Raw genomic sequence first — 18,728 nt, 5'->3', positions numbered from 1 at the left:
TTTGAGATATTTGGCATCAAAATTGAACAATTTTAGGCTAAAAAACTGGTTTTCTGGCCATAACTTTTGTGTTAATTAGTTTAAAATTAAAACCCTAAACACGAGACGTCAATGACGAACCCAAATAAGTTGATTTCGTATATGTAAGATCCTGCTCGACAAAACTATGATGTGGATGAACCTCTATATCCCAGTTATTAAAGTACTTGCTGCCAACGGCCAGGGGCGTATTTACCCTAGGGCCAAGGGGGCCATGGCCCGGGGCGGCAGGCCGCGGGGGGGCGGCGAAGCCGCCCCCTCGCGGCTTTTTCTGGGCGCCTTTTATAATCAAACTTAGCTATATTTTTTATTGTATTTTAATTGACATTTAAATTAATAAACAAACGAACGCTTCAAACCCCACCAATTGCTTAAAATATCTACCAACAAGTACATACCTAAATTAAGCAACATTTTCGTTCAAGAAGTATTAGTACGGCGCAGTGCCGGATTTACCACTAGGCTGAGTAGGCTGAAGCCTAGGGCGGCAGATTTTAGGGGGCGGCAAATTTGGGTAAAAAAATATTTTATTTGCTGTTCAGATAGGGTCGACCAGAATTTTGTCGCTCCCCTATTTATTTGTAAAATTTAAATAACAAGCATTACTTATTTGTCGATTTTGCCGCCCTCTATGATGTCAAGACCCTTTATATTGAGACAGACAGACGGCCGGACGGACAACAAAGTGATCCTATATGGGTTCCGTTTTTTCCTTTTGAAGTACGGAAACCTAAAAATTTACCTACTATTTTCTCGAAAAAATTTCGCGCTCGCTACGCTCGCGTTTTCAGTTCATTACATTATTTGTGACCCATCTGACGGCCCACATAAATCTGTATCTAGAATAGTGCCATTAGTGACGTCACCTTTCTGCACTCAAAAGAATAAAAAATTATCTACGTTCCACTATCAGCGAAGAGCGCCTGAATAGCTTAGCTCTTCTTAATATAGAAGCTGAGCTGACAAACGTTTTAAATTACAACAGCATCATTGATGATTTTGTCAACCAATTTGTACATAAGAAAACAAAAATTATATAAAATTGTTATTTAATAAAATAATATAGATTTAGGCTAGCTTGTAAGGTTTGCATGCTGTGCATGGACGGCTAAGAGGACGGACTTTCTTATAAATATAATGTACCAACTATTGTAACTCCTTTTTTTGCAAATAAAATATTATGAATTATGAATTATGTAAATGCCTATGTGAGTAAATGGTAAATGTTTAGTTTTTTTTTATTTCACACCCCAAAGGTACTTGGTGCAGGTTTTTTTTTCTTAAATAAATTACTTTATCGTCACTGATGAAGGGGGGCGGCAAATCAAAATGGCCCGGGGCGCCAAATTTGTAAATACGCCTCTGCCAACGGCGAGCAACGAGCAAGGCCAAAGTGGAGCTATGTCGTATTAAACACCCGCAACCGTCCGTCAGTGTGGCCTACTTTCAGCGCCGAGGCCGCGGGGTCCCGGACTATACTACAGGGTTTCTTAAGGTAACATTCCATTTCTGACCGCAGCTGTACTACTGCTCCTACACGTCGATGTTATTGTCAATTTCCATAGTAAAATGAATGACAGTAACGTCGCAAAAGTAGTGCAGTTGTCGTTGGAAATGTACTGTCACCAGTGTCACCTTAGCCTTTATAAGGCAGAGGGAATATATTTCCCATCTGATTTTGAACTTTATTTCAAAGTGATAGGGTTCAATTTTGCATAATTCCTGAAACCCTTATGCCTTATAAAGGGTAGTGGGGTCCACGTAGGGGCGTATTTTGAAATTTGGCCCCGGGCCAATAAGTTTCGCCGCCCCAAAAGTCAAAGAAGAAAAACAAAATGCTATCCGCCAGGGCCGGCATCCATGGCCCGGATGGCCCTAGGGTAAATACGCCCCTGGGTCCACGGACCTCTTAGGTGTCCGTACCATGTTTATCAAGGGTCCGCAGTACATCAGTTACCTACTGTAAACATACTTATTTTGTAGTAAACTTGACGAGACCTAAGTGTAATTAAACATAATAATAAAAGTAAATTTTAAAATATAAATAAGGGTTTTTATTATTTTCCTAAAATATTTTTTGATCGGGGTCCGTGGAATTCTTTAAATTGTGAAAATGGTCCGACTGGTCCGTGATAGTAAAAACTAAGAAACCATGCTATACTATGTTACTACCTATTGGTCCATTAAGTACTTGGGGGCTGTCCATAAATTACGTCATCTTTTTTTGACGATTTTTGACCCCCCCACCCCCCTAAAATCATCCAAAAATCATACTTCGAATGACCCCGTTTCCTCCTACGTCATGCTACGGGGCTGTCCATAAATTACGTCATCGATTTTTGACGATTTCCGACCCCCCCCCCCCTAAAATCATCCAAAAATCATGCTTCGAATGACCCCGTTTCCTCCTACGTCATGCTACCATCATCCGATGTCCAGACCCCCCCCCCCCCTAATTTGAAATGACGTAATTTATGAATAGCCCCTACTATCATCCGATGTCCAGACCCCCCCCCCCTAATTTGAAATGACGTAATTTATGAATAGCCCCTTACCACCAAGTACAGCCAACGGTGGGTAAGGCCATAGCAAAGAGAATAGATAGTATAGAGGGGTCCTGTCATAGTAAATGTTGTAGTCACAGTAAATTTACTGCCATCTATCGACATACGACTAAAACTCAAAATAAAAACGTATAAAATTATCGAAAAACAAATATATATGGATAAATGATTTCATTATTTTTATATCAGTTTTGACCCATGTTCATTCACTGAGACCTATGTGTTAAAATTGTTAAATATGAAACGGTGTCGTCAACGCCATCTAGCCGACCATAGGCCAAAGGTGTGTGCGCCATCTATCCGAGAATGACTTTTTCTTGATTTCCGAAGCACGTTTTTTTCCTAGACTATTCATCTTATACGGAGTTACATATGTCTTTGGCCATAGTGAAGCTTTGTATAGAGTAACGGCTGATTTAGACGGCGCGAGAACTCGCATGCGATTTTAGTTATATTGCGGGCTGTTGGTTACGTCCAATTCAACCGACCGATCAAAACCCGCAATGTAATGAAACTCGCATGCGAGTTCTCGCATCGTCTAAATGAGCCCTAAGAGAGTGCTGGCTCACTCCATACATCAGTTTTGATACCAATACGACTATTATTTTCGCTACGACATCTAGCATCGAGGTGCGGAATTATCAGTACCGCTACTTGATACTAGAATTCTCTAGTATCGCGGCTCACGAAAATTGTATTGAACAACTATTTACAACTAATATTAAAAGCAGGAGTTGAAAATAGAGTTCCGGTTATAATATTTCATTCGTTGCAACATCTATTGTCAAGTAGCGGTACTAATAATTCCGCTACTCGGTGCTAGATGTCGACTGCGAAAATAATAGTCGTTTTGGTACCAGGATGTATGGAGTGAGCACTCTATGTATTTTTTTTCTCTATGATAGACTGCAGTCTGCTACTATAGACGGTCTTTGGCGTATTAAACACTCGTCCGTCAGTGGCCTAGTTTCAGTTTCAGCGCCGAGGCCGCGGTGCCCCGGATGGAATAGTTACCTATCCTATTTGTTCTTTTTTTTCATGTACATATGTATGAATAATTCGATGAAAATGATTTATACTTTCTGCGGAGAGAGTTAAGACGAAACAGGAGCTGAGTTTTAAATATTTTAGGTAAATATAGCCGTCTCGCTAACGGAAGCTGCACCTAAAAGTAGTGCGATAAGGACAAGGCGAAAAATCCTGCGTAAAAATCTCAAAAATCGAGGTTTCGTACTCCTCTGTTTCCTCCTCCAAAACTTAACCAATCGTAACCAAATTTGGAAATCTAAATGATTATGAAATTATCTGTGTCGGACCGTTTTGATTTTTTGGCTAATTGATATCAGTTTTGAATGCCACGCCTCTCATTGTGGCATATTCAATTAGGCCATTTTGGCCATTTTTGAAGGGCTCTAGCGCCTTAAAAAACAAAAATATCAAAAAAAGCAAAACGGTCCGACACAGATATTGACAATATTAATCTGTGTTGAAAAAATCATTGCTCTAGCTTCAAAAACCACGGAGGAAAACGAGGAGTACGTTTGTATGGAGAAATGACCACTCCCGTTGGCTCTTAATCTCTGCACAGAAGTTACAATACAATACTCTTAATTGCACACCTCACATAGTTACTCCTAGTTAACAATACATGTACAGTAACATAAAGACAATAGAGGTATAAGAACAGGCGGCCTTATCATTTAAGAGCGATCTCTTCCAAGTATGCATTATGAGAAGTTGTATGAATTCGGCCCAGGGGCCAACTATCTATGCAGCTTAAATACTGTACCTGTTAAAGCTGCGTTTCCACCAGATATGTGCTACTTGCATGGATGCCTAGCAAGGGGCATGTTTGTTAAGAACCAATAGAATATTGCTGGCTGAGCGAGGGTGGGTATGTAAATGAAGTGATTCTATTGGTTCATAAGAACACATACCTCGCTACGCACCCTCAAACATCTCTGGTGGAAACGCAGCCTAATCCTACTATTTCCGGTAACAAAGGGAACGGAAGTGATGCAATGCATGACATTATTGTCTGGCTGATATTTCAATGCTGAAAACAAAATTCACACTATATACTCTGTATCTTTATTAGGTACATATTTAAATAAAAGTAAACAAATTCTACCCTGAAACGGCTCCTTAAGCCAGTTGAGGGTAGACGAAAACATTACATGATCAAATAATGTAGGTTAAAGTCGGGTCGTTCAGTGACTGATCCAGGCGGTTTTGTATTTGGTTGGTTAAACAGTAAATGTTATAACTACCGGAAAATTTACAAATTGTTTGTTTACTTTTATTTAAATACCTAAAGATACAGAGTATAGAGTAGATGTATTAGGTTCGTTGGGACTGTGGGGCTGGGGTCTGTGGGTAGGGCGCTGCAAAATAGGTATCCACTGTCTTTGTCTAAAATAATGTGATGTCATCGGTGGAATGGTCCAGATTTTCAGAAATAGGTACCTTAAATACTTACGTCTGTGGCAAACAAGCATGCACTCCGTGATAAGCGGACACCGTAGCCTGTGGATGCTTGCACCTCTAGTGGTGTCACATGCGTATTGAGGAGCTTTTAAAAACCTGTACACTCATTTAAAGAAGTCTTGGGAAGACCTCGGTAGGAAGTATAGTTAGGCCAAGATAAGTCTGCAATGATATCACTTCGGTCTTGTTTTTACGTCAAACTTCGATGAAATTTTCCCCATTCCTTTTTGTGTAATATATGTTTATCCTATAAAATTTGTATATATTTAATTATTTATATCCTTTATCTTTCTGGTACCTTCTTGTACATTTTGCTGCATTTGTCACCCTCTTTTCACTCTCTCCTCTCATCTACTCAAAGGAACTGGAAGAAATCCCTCAAAGGGATAAGTTCGCCTTTGTACTTCTTACTAATGTATGTTATTTTGAATGTCTTTTTGTACAATAAAGAGTTTACAACTACTACGTACAGTCACCTGCAATAATATGTTACACAACGAAGGCCGCAAAAATATCTGACACGATCTTATTTGTAGAGCCATAAGAGCGTGTCACATATTTTTGCTGGCTTCGAAGAGTACCATATTATTGCAGGTGACTGTACTATACAAAGAGACCCATTTATTTCTCTCAAGTGTATTTCTTTATCCTAATCCTACAGTCTTGTTACACAGAAACAAAAGACTAAATTCATCAAAACGTGCATCCTCGCGATCGATACTCGCATCTCTTTGTTCTCTCGTCCCCCTCCCACCTGGGCGGGGTGTGTGCGAGTGCGAGCGGGACGGTTGTGTTGTGACCTAGTTGGTCGGCCGAGTGACCTGGTTGCAAGTGGCACACGCCTTGATATCTGACCCCGCACGTGGTCGTAGTTTTTACACTAGATTATAAGTACAGTCAGCATCTAATACGGCTTGGCAAAAAAGAGTAGAAATTAAAATGTGGCAACACTGTAGTGTCGTCCCTTTCAAACCATTTTTTTTTAATAAATAATAAATAAATATTATAGGACATTCTTACACAAATCGACTAAGTCCCACAGAAAGCTCAAGAAGGCTTGTGTTGTGGGTACTTAGACAACGATATATATAATATATAAATACCTAAATACATAGAAAACAACCATGACTCATGAACAAGTATCTGTGTCATCACACAAATAAATGCCCTTACTGGGATTCGAACCCACGACCATCGGCTTCACAGGCAGAGTCACTCCCCACTAGGCCAGACCGGTCGTTAAAATTTATATAAGAAAACGGGACGACACTACAGTGTTGCCACTTTTTAATTTCTACTCTTTTTTGCCATGCTGTACAGACGGCCAAAGTACCCAAATATATCGGAAATCTGAACTCGCCCCTAAATTTTAAGGGTTCGGGTTCCGTACCCAAAGAAAAACGGGACTCTATTACCTAAGACTCCACTCCACTGTCCGTATGTTCGTCTGTCTGTCACCAGGCTGTGTATCATGAACCGTGGTAGCGTGATAGATATATTTAATATGTAATAGTAAAAACTACATTACAAGGGTTGCGAAACTATAAGGGTTCCTATAGGGTAGTTGAATTCGGAATCCTAAAAACAGGCAAACAACCTCTATAAAATATAACGATGCGAACCGAACGGAACAGTAAATGCCTCGAGCTATCTCGGGCTTGGCCAAATTATTTTTTGACGGAACCCTTTTGGAAAGCGAAATACTTGATGGAACCCTACAATGGCGGTGGCGGCATAGTAAAATTTTTCGAGGCAACTAAAGCATAGTGTTCTAAATTCTTGCGGAACCCCTGCAGGGGTGTCGCGGGACCCTAGGGTTCCGCGGAACACACTTAGAGAATGGCAGTTGACATTTTCACAGATGATGTATGTCTGTTGCCGCTATAACAACAAATACTAAAAAGTACGGAACCCTCGGTAGGCGAGTCAGACTCGCACTTGTCCGGTTTTTTTAACGAGCGAGCTCCTAAACTCCTAAGACTAGTTGGTATACTGACCCTGCCTACAAAGCAGGAGGTCCCGGGTTCGAATCCTGGTATAAAGGAATTCATTTACTGAAAACAAGTTTTAGGATAAACTACTGAACCAATTAAGATGAAATAATTATGTAGAAATCTTTTGAAGAATACAACTATCATTCGTTTTTTTTTAGCATTAGAAAAAAGATAAGCGATCTTGACATGTCTTTTAATTGAAAAACGCTTTTTAAAAATCAGTAACTATTACTTATGAAAGCAGAAGAATATAAGTGATCGTATTAGATTCATAATTGTTACATTGCCGTGACCTATTTTTAAAACGTGTTTTTCAATAAAAAGACACATCAAGATTGTTTACCTTATTTCTAATGCTAAAAAATACGAACTATAGTAGGACTACTAGGATGTACTAGTTACTAGTACTTCACCTGCAATAATATGTTATTACTCTTCGAAGGCGGCAAAAATATGTGACACTCTTATAGGCCTTATAGCTCTACAAATAAGATCGTGTCAGATATTTTTGCGGCCTTCGTTGTGTAAATTAGTATTGCAGGTGACTGTACCTAATTTATGTATGTATCAAACCAAAGGGAAGAAAGCATTTTAAGCTATGCCAGGCGTAGCTCGCTCCGCGATTTCGTCGCTTTGCAAAAGGCTACAAGTAATACATCCGTTCCACACCAATTTTGGTGGCTAGCCATAAGCCGCGCGTGGCGCTGTTGCCACCTAGATTGCCACGGAGATCTGCCTCCACTCTATCTGCCCAACGGTATTTCGGACGACCAACAGGACGGCGCCCAGTTGGTCGACCCAAGTAGGCCCTTTTGGCTGCCCGATTTCCCATCCTTTCGAGATGGCCAAGCCAGCGGAGACGATGCGCTTTGGTCTCACCTATTGTGTTCGGCTCCGCTATCAGATGTTCTATTTCGGCATGCTTTCGGATCCCAGAATCTTCCTTAACACCTTACGTTCTGTGACTAAAAGGCTGTTCTCCTCCTTGAGTGTTAGTGTCCAAGCCTCACACCTATACATCAGAATGGGGCGGATCACGGTCTTGTAGCTTAGTACGTCTACTAAGAAGCTTGGACACCAAAACCTTATGGCGACTGTACAGTACAGCGCCATTTATTTTAACGGAAATAATTAGAACTACTATAAAAACTATACTATACGTTGAACCGGGGCGGCTTCGCACGGGTTACACAAAACCTTAACAAATTATATACCTAAACCTTCCTCAATAATCACTATTGATAGGTGAAAACCGCATGAAAATCCGTTCAGTCGTTTTTGAGTTTATCGCGAACATACAGACAGACGCGGCGGGGGACTTTGTTTTATAAAGTGTAGTGTTATGTATATTGAACAAAATATGCATTAATGCATTGTCATCAGATCACGCAAGTGTTAGGTTTTGATAGGATATTGTGGATTTAATATATTGATTGAAAAATTAAGATCATTAAGACTTTCTTTGGTATAATTATATATATTGGAGCATTCCATGAAATTGTCTACCGTTTGTCCCGTACAAACGCGAATTTCCTGAAGATTTGCAGGTTTAAGAGTTTCCTTTTCTATGACAAATGATCAAAAATATGCACAGAAAAATAATCGCCTCCTATAAATGCCGAAAAAGTCACAACACAGGAAATAAAATGCGTTTGTACGGGACAGCCCGTGGAATGCTCCTATTATACTTTATTTATACTATACATTATCTGCAGCATACTAAAACACAACTCGGTTGTCAACGGAACAAGAGAGCGTTCAAATTAATTTAGGCCCTTAAGCTCTGGTGTCCTAAGTTAGCGGTGCCGTCATATAGCGGCCGTCTCCATACAAAATACTACGACATCCATATTTAGCCGTATTATTTTGTATGGAGACCTCCGGATTGAAAGTCGGACGCTCTTACCGCTAGGCCACCAACGCTATTTTGTAAAAAAAAATATCTAACTCAAAATATAAAAATAAAATTTCCAGATGGATATCTACGTGCAAACCGCGAGCCCGATCGTCGAGCAAGTCCTGAAGGGCTACAACGGCACCATCTTCGCGTACGGCCAGACTGGCACTGGCAAGACTTACACCATGGCCGGCGCCACGGCCGCGCCCGAGCTGAGGGGCATCATACCTAACTCGTTCGCGCATATATTCAGTCATATCGCCACGGCTAAGGATGATGAGAAGTGAGTATAATACGCCACAAAGGTACTATAGTCGCCTACGGCCAGACGGGCACCGGCAAGACTTACACCATGGCCGGCGCCACGGCCGCGCCCGAGCTGAGGGGCATCATACCTAACTCGTTCGCGCATATATTCAGTCACATCGCCACGGCTAAGGATGATGAGAAGTGAGTATAATACGCCACAAAGGTACTATAGTCGCCTACGGCCAGACGGGCACCGGCAAGACTTACACCATGGCCGGCGCCACGGCCGCGCCCGAGCTGAGAGGCATCATACCCAACTCGTTCGCGCATATATTCAGTCACATCGCTACGGCTAAGGATGACGAGAAGTGAGTATAATACGCCGTGATGCCTATAGGCATCATACATTACAAAGATACTATAGTCGCCTACGGCCAGACGGGCACCGGCAAGACATACACCATGGCCGGCGCCACGGCCGCGCCCGAGCTGAGGGGCATCATACCTAACTCGTTCGCGCATATATTCAGTCACATCGCCACGGCTAAGGATGATGAGAAGTGAGTATAATACGCCACAAAGGTACTATAGTCGCCTACGGCCAGACGGGCACCGGCAAGACTTACACCATGGCCGGCGCCACGGCCGCGCCCGAGCTGAGGGGCATCATACCTAACTCGTTCGCGCATATATTCAGTCACATCGCCACGGCTAAGGATGATGAGAAGTGAGTATAATACGCCACAAAGGTACTATAGTCGCCTACGGCCAGACGGGCACCGGCAAAACATACACCATGGCCGGCGCCACGGCCGCGCCCGAGCTGAGGGGCATCATACCTAACTCGTTCGCGCATATATTCAGTCATATCGCCACGGCTAAGGATGACGAAAAGTAAGTATGTCGTGATGCCTTAAGGCAGCATACACTATAACGGCTACACATTCGCCTACGACGGCCAAACGGGCTCCGGCATAACTTACGTCATGGCCGGCGCGGCGGTATGGCCGCGCTTGAGGAACACCATTATTTATCCCAAGACTTATATACTTTGCATGATTCATAAAAAAAAACAAATCGTCACTCGCCACGATATGAAATTGATTGATCGCTATGAAATTTGTGACTAAATATTGTTTTAATAACAAAACTTCCGTGAGACACTGACTTATTAAATATATTAAACCGCCACCAACGCACCGACACACAAACCCACCTAAAAAGACATCCCCCAGACTGAGCATAGTAGCGCTACCCCCTCTGACACAAATATACTTACGTTTTACTCCATTTTCGAGTCAAGTGTCTTTGTGTGACGCCCGTGTCTTTGAACGGACCAATCACGACACGGGACTCGCTCACCTCGTCCCCCGCACCCCTGTATTTTTAGCAGCAACGGTTTTATGAAATAATTGCTCTAAGCTTCGTCTAGAGGATTCCTAGTCTATGCACCAACCTCGCGCCACCAACGCACCAACCAGCAACGCGTGCGCTCTGTGAAAATGCTCCTCGTTACGGAGCGAAACAGTCTTCGATTTTATAAACGTGAGTGACCCGGTTTAATATATTGAAATATTGTTTGTTAAAGGTTCCTGGTGTGCGTGACCTACTTGGAGATCTACAACGAAGAAGTGCGCGACCTGCTGGGGAACAACCCGCACCAATCGCTCGAGGTCAAGGAGAGACCAGACATTGGAGTCTTCGTCAAGGATCTCACCGGTATGTTATGTTATGATAGCACCACAAAGGTTCCTGGTGTGCGTGACGTACTTGGAGATCTACAACGAAGAAGTGCGCGACCTGCTGGGGAACAACCCGCACCAATCGCTCGAGGTCAAGGAGAGACCAGACATTGGGGTCTTCGTCAAGGACCTCACAGGTTAGTGGCGTCACAGAATATGGAATAACCCGCAGCAATCGCTCGAGGTCAAAGAGAGACCGGATATTGGAGTCTTCGTCAAGGATCTCACCGGTATGTTAATTATGATAGCACCCATCTCGTCATTTCTTAATGCGTAAACCAGATAATTACATAGAGAAATAAGTAAGGATAGAGTGCTAACTCCATACATTAGTTTTCTTACCAAAACGCGGGTTATTTCGTAGCCGACATCGTAGCGGATTTATCAGTACCGCTACTTGACAATAGATGTCGCGGCGAATGAAAAGTCTAACTAATGCTCAACACTTTTCAGCTAATATAACCGCAGTCCTTTAATTTTACCCTTTATAAGAATTTATTTAGACACTTATTTACGAAATCAATAACGCATCACTTCAAAACTTCAACATGTATTTAGCAAATAGGCCAGAAGGGCACTTTTACACGTCAACATTGAATTTACATACAAGCGAAAATAATAAAAATACATCAACAGTTTTATAAAATACAACTAACTGCAACTATCAATTCAGACTAACGTAACTGTGTAATTTATCACACAGGCTACGTGGTCCACAACGCCGACGAGCTCGAAAAGATCATGTTCGTGGGGAACAAGAACCGGCACATCGGCGCCACCGCCATGAACACGGAGTCATCCAGGAGCCACGCCATCTTCTCCATCACCGTGGAGAGCAGCAAGAAGGGCGCCGACAACAAGACTCATGTTAAAATGGGGAAGTTACATCTCGTGGATCTTGCCGTGAGTACTAAACTCTTTTGGTTAGTTCGACATGTTTCGATCCAATTTGAGGATCTTCGGTTGGAGCACCGACTGCACCGCCGTACTGAACGAGCGCGCGACGAGTTCTTGTAGAATTTAATAAGATTTAATGTTGCCCTAAACCATGTTCTCATAGAGTGCGTAGATTTAGAGTAAAAGGAGAATTTCTACAGGTTGATACACATTCCAAGATGGCGGCGGTTAAAGGTCCACAAACGTTAATTGGTGTGGACATTAAAAAGGGACCTTAAATTAACATACAGAATATTACGACTGTTCCAGACATTTCGTGCTTTGTCCTAGTTGACTTGTGTTTTTTTTATGATAAAGGAGGCAAACGAGCAGACTAATCGCCAAATGGTAGGTGATTACCGTCGTCCATGGACATCCGCAACACCAGTAGGGGTTATAAATGCGTTGCCGGCCGTTAAGATGGGAGTACGCTCTTTTCTTGAAGGTTTGAAGTCGTATATCGGTCCGGAAATACCACAGGCGACTAGACAATTCATTCCACAGTTTAGCTGTGCGAGACAGGAAGTTTCTGGAGAAACGCACAGTTATAATTAGATTTAATAATCTAGCTCACAACTTACGAATTTCACGCCAAATAGATGACGCATTTTTCATATTTCCAGGGCTCCGAGCGCCAAAGCAAGACGCAAGCCACCGGCACCCGTCTCAAAGAAGCGACCAAGATCAACCAATCCCTGTCCGTGCTCGGCAACGTGATATCCGCTCTAGTCGACGGCAAGAGCACCCACATCCCCTACCGGAACTCCAAGCTCACCAGGCTGCTGCAAGACTCGCTCGGAGGGAACTCCAAGACTGTCATGGTCAGTACATCAACCATACTGTCAACCAATCCCTGTCCGTGCTCGGCCACGTGATATCCGCTCTAGTCGACGGCAAGAGCACCCACATCCCCTACCGGAACTCCAAGCTCACCAGGCTGCTGCAAGACTCGCTCGGAGGGAACTCCAAGACTGTCATGGTCAGTACATCAACCATACTGTCAACCAATCCCTGTCCGTGCTGGGCAACGTGATATCCGCTCTAGTCGACGGCAAGAGCACCCACATCCCCTACCGGAACTCCAAGCTCACCAGGCTGCTGCAAGACTCGCTCGGAGGGAACTCCAAGACTGTCATGGTCAGTACATCAACCATACTGTCAACCAATCCCTGTCCGTGCTGGGCAACGTGATATCCGCTCTAGTCGACGGCAAGAGCACCCACATCCCCTACCGGAACTCCAAGCTCACCAGGCTGCTGCAAGACTCGCTCGGAGGGAACTCCAAGACTGTCATGGTCAGTACATCAACCATACTGTCAACCAATCCCTGTCCGTGCTGGGCAACGTGATATCCGCTCTAGTCGACGGCAAGAGCACCCACATCCCCTACCGGAACTCCAAGCTCACCAGGCTGCTGCAAGACTCGCTCGGAGGGAACTCCAAGACTGTCATGGTCAGTATGTAGCAGCCAGTAGCCATTTAATTAAATTAACCAGATTATTGGATGCCTAGGCCGATAATTAAAAACCGGCATCCTATTAAATGGCTGAGTAACAAACAGCCAAGTCATTGAGTGCGACGCATAACCAGATGGCTGAACGTCGTGTAGTAATTTAGCTGCAAATCAAGGTCATTTGTACATTGCGCTCGACCAAATTGATTAGCCGCTCGCCGCTTGCATCCAGTCCGCGGCCTTAGTGTAAGGCCTGAGTGGACGCTCGGAGCGGGGCGTTCGGCGGGGCGTGCAGCGTGGCGTCGGGCTCACAAGTAATTTGAGCAGCGTGCACTAAGGCCGCTCCTATACGTTTGCATTTGTTTAACATGCACGCCGCACGCACTGCCCCGCTGCACGCCCAACTCAAGCGTCCAGTCAGGCCTTACACTTACTCATATTAAATGAATCTCTAAACCATAAAGTTCGCTACTAAAATGAACGTGTATTATTAATTATTATTTGTATACAGATCGCGACCATTGGTCCGGCGGAAAGCAACTACGTAGAGACGATCAGTACACTGCGATACGCCAACCGCGCCAAGAACATCGAGAATAAAACCCACGTCAACAGTGAACCAGGCGACGCGCTGCTTACAAGGTATGGGCTAAAATAGGCTTTGTAGTATTTAACGTGTAGATTACAACTAAAAGGCCATGAACATCGAAAACGAGACGCATATCAACAGTGAGCCAGGTGTCAACAGTGAACCAGGCAACGTTTTGCATACAAGGTATGGGATGTTGTAGTGTTTAACGTGTTGTTACCATCGGGCCCACACTTCGAGAACAAAACACGTCAACAGTGAACCAGGCGACTGACTTAATTCTGAACTTAATTGTATGTTGCAGGTTCCAACAAGAGATTGATCAACTCAAGAAACAGTTGGAGGAGAACGAAAACGGTAAGCGGAAAAAACTCCCATTGGAAACTTTCCAAAATGTAGATAATAAATATAAATAAATAAATATTATAGGAACATTCTTACACAGATTGACTAAGTCCCACGGTAAGCTCAAGAAGGCTCGTGTTGTGGGTACTCAGACAACGATATATATAATATGTAAATACTAATATATATAAGTTTATAACACACCAGCAGAAGGAGATCTCCAGGAGAATCCAGCTCGGTTGGGCGGCATTCAATAAATTAGCGGACATCATGAAACCTGCTAACATTCCACAATGCCTGAAGACTCGCCTCTTTAACCAATGTGTCCTGCCCACCATGACCTATGGTGCCGAGACATGGACGCTCACTAAGGGGGCTGTGCATAAGATCCGCGTAGCACAGAGAGCCATGGAGCGCGCCATGCTCGGTATCAAGCTTCAGGATCGAGTAAGGAATGTCGAGATCCGTCGCCGCTCCAAGGTGCATGACGTGGGTTGCGTCATTAGTCATTACCAAACTAAAATGGAATTGGGCGGGACATATTGCTAGGCAGGGTGATGGCAGGTGGACTAAAATATTAACAGAATGGTGGCCGCTTTCAAATGAAAGAAGCGCCTGGCGTCCGTCGGCTCGTTGGGTGGACGACATCCGGAAAATTGAGGGTCACTTCTGGATGAGATTAGCAGGACCGGGACAAGAGGCGTAGTAGAAGAGAGGCCTATGCTCAGGAGTGGGCGATAAAGGGCTGATTTTTTTTATACCACATCGGTGGCAAACAAGCATACGGCCCGCCCGATGGTAAGCAGTCACCGCAGCCTATGAACGCCTGCAACTCCAGAGGTGTTACATGCGCGTTGCCGACCTTTTAAAAACCTGTACACTCCTTTTTTGAAGAACCCCATACTGTAGACCCTCGGGAAAACCTCGGAAGGGAGCTCATTCCACAGCCGGAGCGTCCGCGGGAGGAAATTCTTCTTAAATCGCACAGTACGCGACCATTTAGGTTCTAGGGTGTGAGGATGAACACCCTGCCGGCGGCGAGCGGTGCGGTGATAGAAAGCGGCCGTTGGCATCATGTCAAATAGTTCCTCAGAGCACAGCCCATTGTACAAGCGGTAGAACACACACAAGGACGCAAAATCTCTCCATATGGGGTTTGACGCGATTTATAAAGCAGCAGTCTTTGCCCGTAGTAAAGTATCGCCTCGCTTTATTGAGCACACCGAGTTTTTTGGATGCCAGCGCAGCCTTACCTTCCAGGTGGCTGCGGAATTGGACGTCACTGGAGATGTCAACACCGAGGATCCCAATACTCCCTGACATGACTCTTAATACTGCATATGGCAACAAATGTGCGTGATGAGATGGACATGAACCCCATCATCGAACCGCCGCGAAGGTACGAGACCCGTAGTGCGCGCGCGGGACTGCTGCGACTCGAGCCGCATAGACTAGCTAAGTCCAAAAAACTTACCCACGTCATGGGCCGTAAGGTGTACAATCATCTACCGCGGGAAATTATAACAGCACAAAGTGCTTCACTTTTTAAATCAAAACTTAAAAAATGGCTTCTCGAGCAGACGTTTTACGACCACAAGGAGCCATTTAATTAATTAATAATGTAAGTTAAACCTATGGTTTAATATTTTATTTTGTGTAGTTAAATCTCATTTTATGTAGTTACACACTGTAATCTAATTGACATGTAATTTTTATTATCAATAAATGATTATGATTATGATCATGGTAAGGGCTGTGCCTTGGAACTGTGGGACCACAGTAAATGGGGTTTTCTTAGCGGTGAACTTGTGTCTTGGTGGGGTATGATGATGATGATGAATATATATTTTAATTTCTGTGGAATTTTCGCAAGTGCTAGCTCGTATTCTTCGAGCAACACCGGCTTCCGACACGTCGGAAGGGAGGAGCCCAAGCGATATCTTACCGCACATTTCGTTCTGCCATTTTTTGCGGGGTGACGTGCACACAGTCGCACTTCTCACTCACCACATACAAAATCCAATCTGTAATGATGACACTAATACATAGAAAATTACACACGCCATAGACAAATCTTGCACTCCTCGATCTCTTTTTGTGTACGGATGCACACGCAGGTATCAAAACGACTATTGTTTTCGTAGTCGACATCTAGCGGCAAGTAGCGGATCTATCAGTACTACTCGACAATAGATGTCGCGACACTCGCGAAGAACAGAAAGTCTAATGCTCAACAATTTTTAGCTAATATAACCGGATTAACCGGAACTCTATTTTCAATTCCTACTGGGGCCCATTTCTCGAACGGTATTAGACTAATATTATTAGTCCACGAACTGTCAAATCGTATGGGTTACCATGGCAACACACTAATATTATTAGTCTAATATCGTGCGAGAAATAGGCCCCTGCTTGTAATATTAGTTCTAAATTGTTGAGCAATACACTTTCGTCAGTCGCGACACTCGTGACATCTAGTGTCGAGTTGTATGGATGAGCCACAACTCGCACCGCGCTAGATGTGTGCGTGCCCAGTTGGGCATGTGCTTCGGCAGAGGGGCACCCAAGTAACATTTTAGTCCTATAATTTTAGTTTTTATCGCTAAAAGCTTGTATAGACGTCGTATTAAGGTTTCAGAGGTGACCACCTGTCGTATAAAAGCGCTTGGCAACACCTTTTTGCTCTATAGGCTTATACAGCTAATATATTCTATAAGCAATTGATGTAACGGTTTATTTCATCATTTTATAGAGCCGTTATAGGCGTCTACTATAACAGGTTCAAATATAACCACTATAGAGCAATATTACTGTATAATAGTATTTGGAATCACTTTTATGCAACTAATTTGCGCTATTAAGGTTCCCTGCCAAGCCGCTATAGTTTTGTGTTTCAACAGTGACAAAAACCCAACTATACAACGATTTTAGGATATAGTGGCTTTAGAGATCACTGCTATAGTACATAATACTTTAGTAGTTTGCGCTATTAAGGTTCCCTGCTAGCCGCTATAGTTTTGTGTTCTAACAGTGACAAAAACCCAGCTATACAACGATTTCAGGATATAGTGGCTTTAGAGATCACTGCTATAGTACATAATACTTTAGTAGTCATATGAACACTATTATAGAACTGTTTTGCTCTATAGTAGCGTTTTTGGGACATATTTATAGCGTTAAAAAGCGCTTTAGTAGTTTTTAAATCCCTATTATATCTCATCGCTGTAAACGTCACAATGACTCTTTTATATCACAAAACTGTTGTATAGTGGTTTTGTTTTTTCTTTTAAAAGACAACAGCGTTATAGTTGAGTTTTTATGTCTTTTATAAACCGAGTTAGATACATAAAGGTAGAAAACGACTACTTGTAAATGATAAATTTGATCTGTAATGGCTACTTATATCTTGCTTATATAAGTTCAGGCCTAAGCCACATAATGTGGTTCCGTACAAAATATTTTTATATTTTAATGAATTGATAAAAAAGACCCCAGTGATATTAGTGACTGTAGGTGAGATTTATCATCAATGATTTAATACAAGCATAAAATCGTGACGGTTTAGATATTTATCGACATCCATTATTAGCACATTTTTTTACCAATCACACTGAAAAGGGAAACAACATTAATGACTACATCTAAATTTTAAAAAAATCCTATATCTTTCTAAAGAGTTTGTAGGTGTAACTGGGTCACATCAAAATTCTTTTGGAACCCTAATTTTAATCATGATGGCGGTGAATATTTCGTCCTAAGTTCTATAGTTAGCCTATAAAAGCGTCGGATTTACTTCTTGGCTGTATAGTAGTAACTATGGTGAATATCATAATATTTTAATAAATTATTTTATTAAAAACATAAATAAATCGAGGGGGCATTTAAAATTCCTCATTAAACTAATACTATTCTAACGGTAAAACTTCCGTCCCATATACTTTTTGCACTAAGGACCGAATTATTCGACATCTAAATGGCGCATATTAATATAAAGTCTTTACTTATCACCATTTTACTTAGTACCGTTTTTGTGTAGTAAATACACAACAAAACCACTCACAACAGTTGATGGAAAACTTTGATAGCAAATTTCGTAGTAAAGGAACTATGAATTCTACAATAGTATAAAAAAGCACTATAATACAATTTCAAATACTACTATAGTATAAAACAAGCACTATAATGGAACCTCAAATGCCACTATAGTATAAATTAACACTATAATGGCGTTACTGACAACAAATTAGCACAGAAGTGATCATCACATCACTTTTATAGACCTAAAACGTCACGACTGACACTGCTACAGGTCTACTATATCACTGAATGGCACATAAGATGCGCCATTTCGGCTTTATACAATCTTCTTTGGTCTTTTATAGGACCTTAGGTGGTATTTGGGAAACGTTCTATCGACTACTATAGAACCACAA

General features: G+C 42.6%; 1 protein-coding gene across 1 annotated transcript in view; it reads left to right on the top strand.

The window, feature by feature from the left end:
• The window catches only part of LOC134803435 (kinesin-like protein KIF3A), a 49,597-nt gene that overhangs the window by 19,821 nt on the left and 11,048 nt on the right, over nucleotides 1–18,728 (top strand). The window contains exons 3-8 of the mRNA XM_063776254.1: nucleotides 9,059–9,264; nucleotides 10,819–10,949; nucleotides 11,676–11,875; nucleotides 12,532–12,729; nucleotides 13,873–14,003; nucleotides 14,255–14,307. Of these exons, the coding sequence (XP_063632324.1) occupies nucleotides 9,059–9,264; nucleotides 10,819–10,949; nucleotides 11,676–11,875; nucleotides 12,532–12,729; nucleotides 13,873–14,003; nucleotides 14,255–14,307 (919 nt within the window). The remainder of the gene's footprint in view (nucleotides 1–9,058; nucleotides 9,265–10,818; nucleotides 10,950–11,675; nucleotides 11,876–12,531; nucleotides 12,730–13,872; nucleotides 14,004–14,254; nucleotides 14,308–18,728) is intronic.

Source organism: Cydia splendana, chromosome 26, assembly GCF_910591565.1.
Source record: "Cydia splendana chromosome 26, ilCydSple1.2, whole genome shotgun sequence".
NCBI classification, from domain to species: domain Eukaryota; kingdom Metazoa; phylum Arthropoda; class Insecta; order Lepidoptera; family Tortricidae; genus Cydia; species Cydia splendana.
Note: the sequence above shows the minus strand (reverse complement) of the source record. Positions and strands in the feature narration are given on the sequence as shown.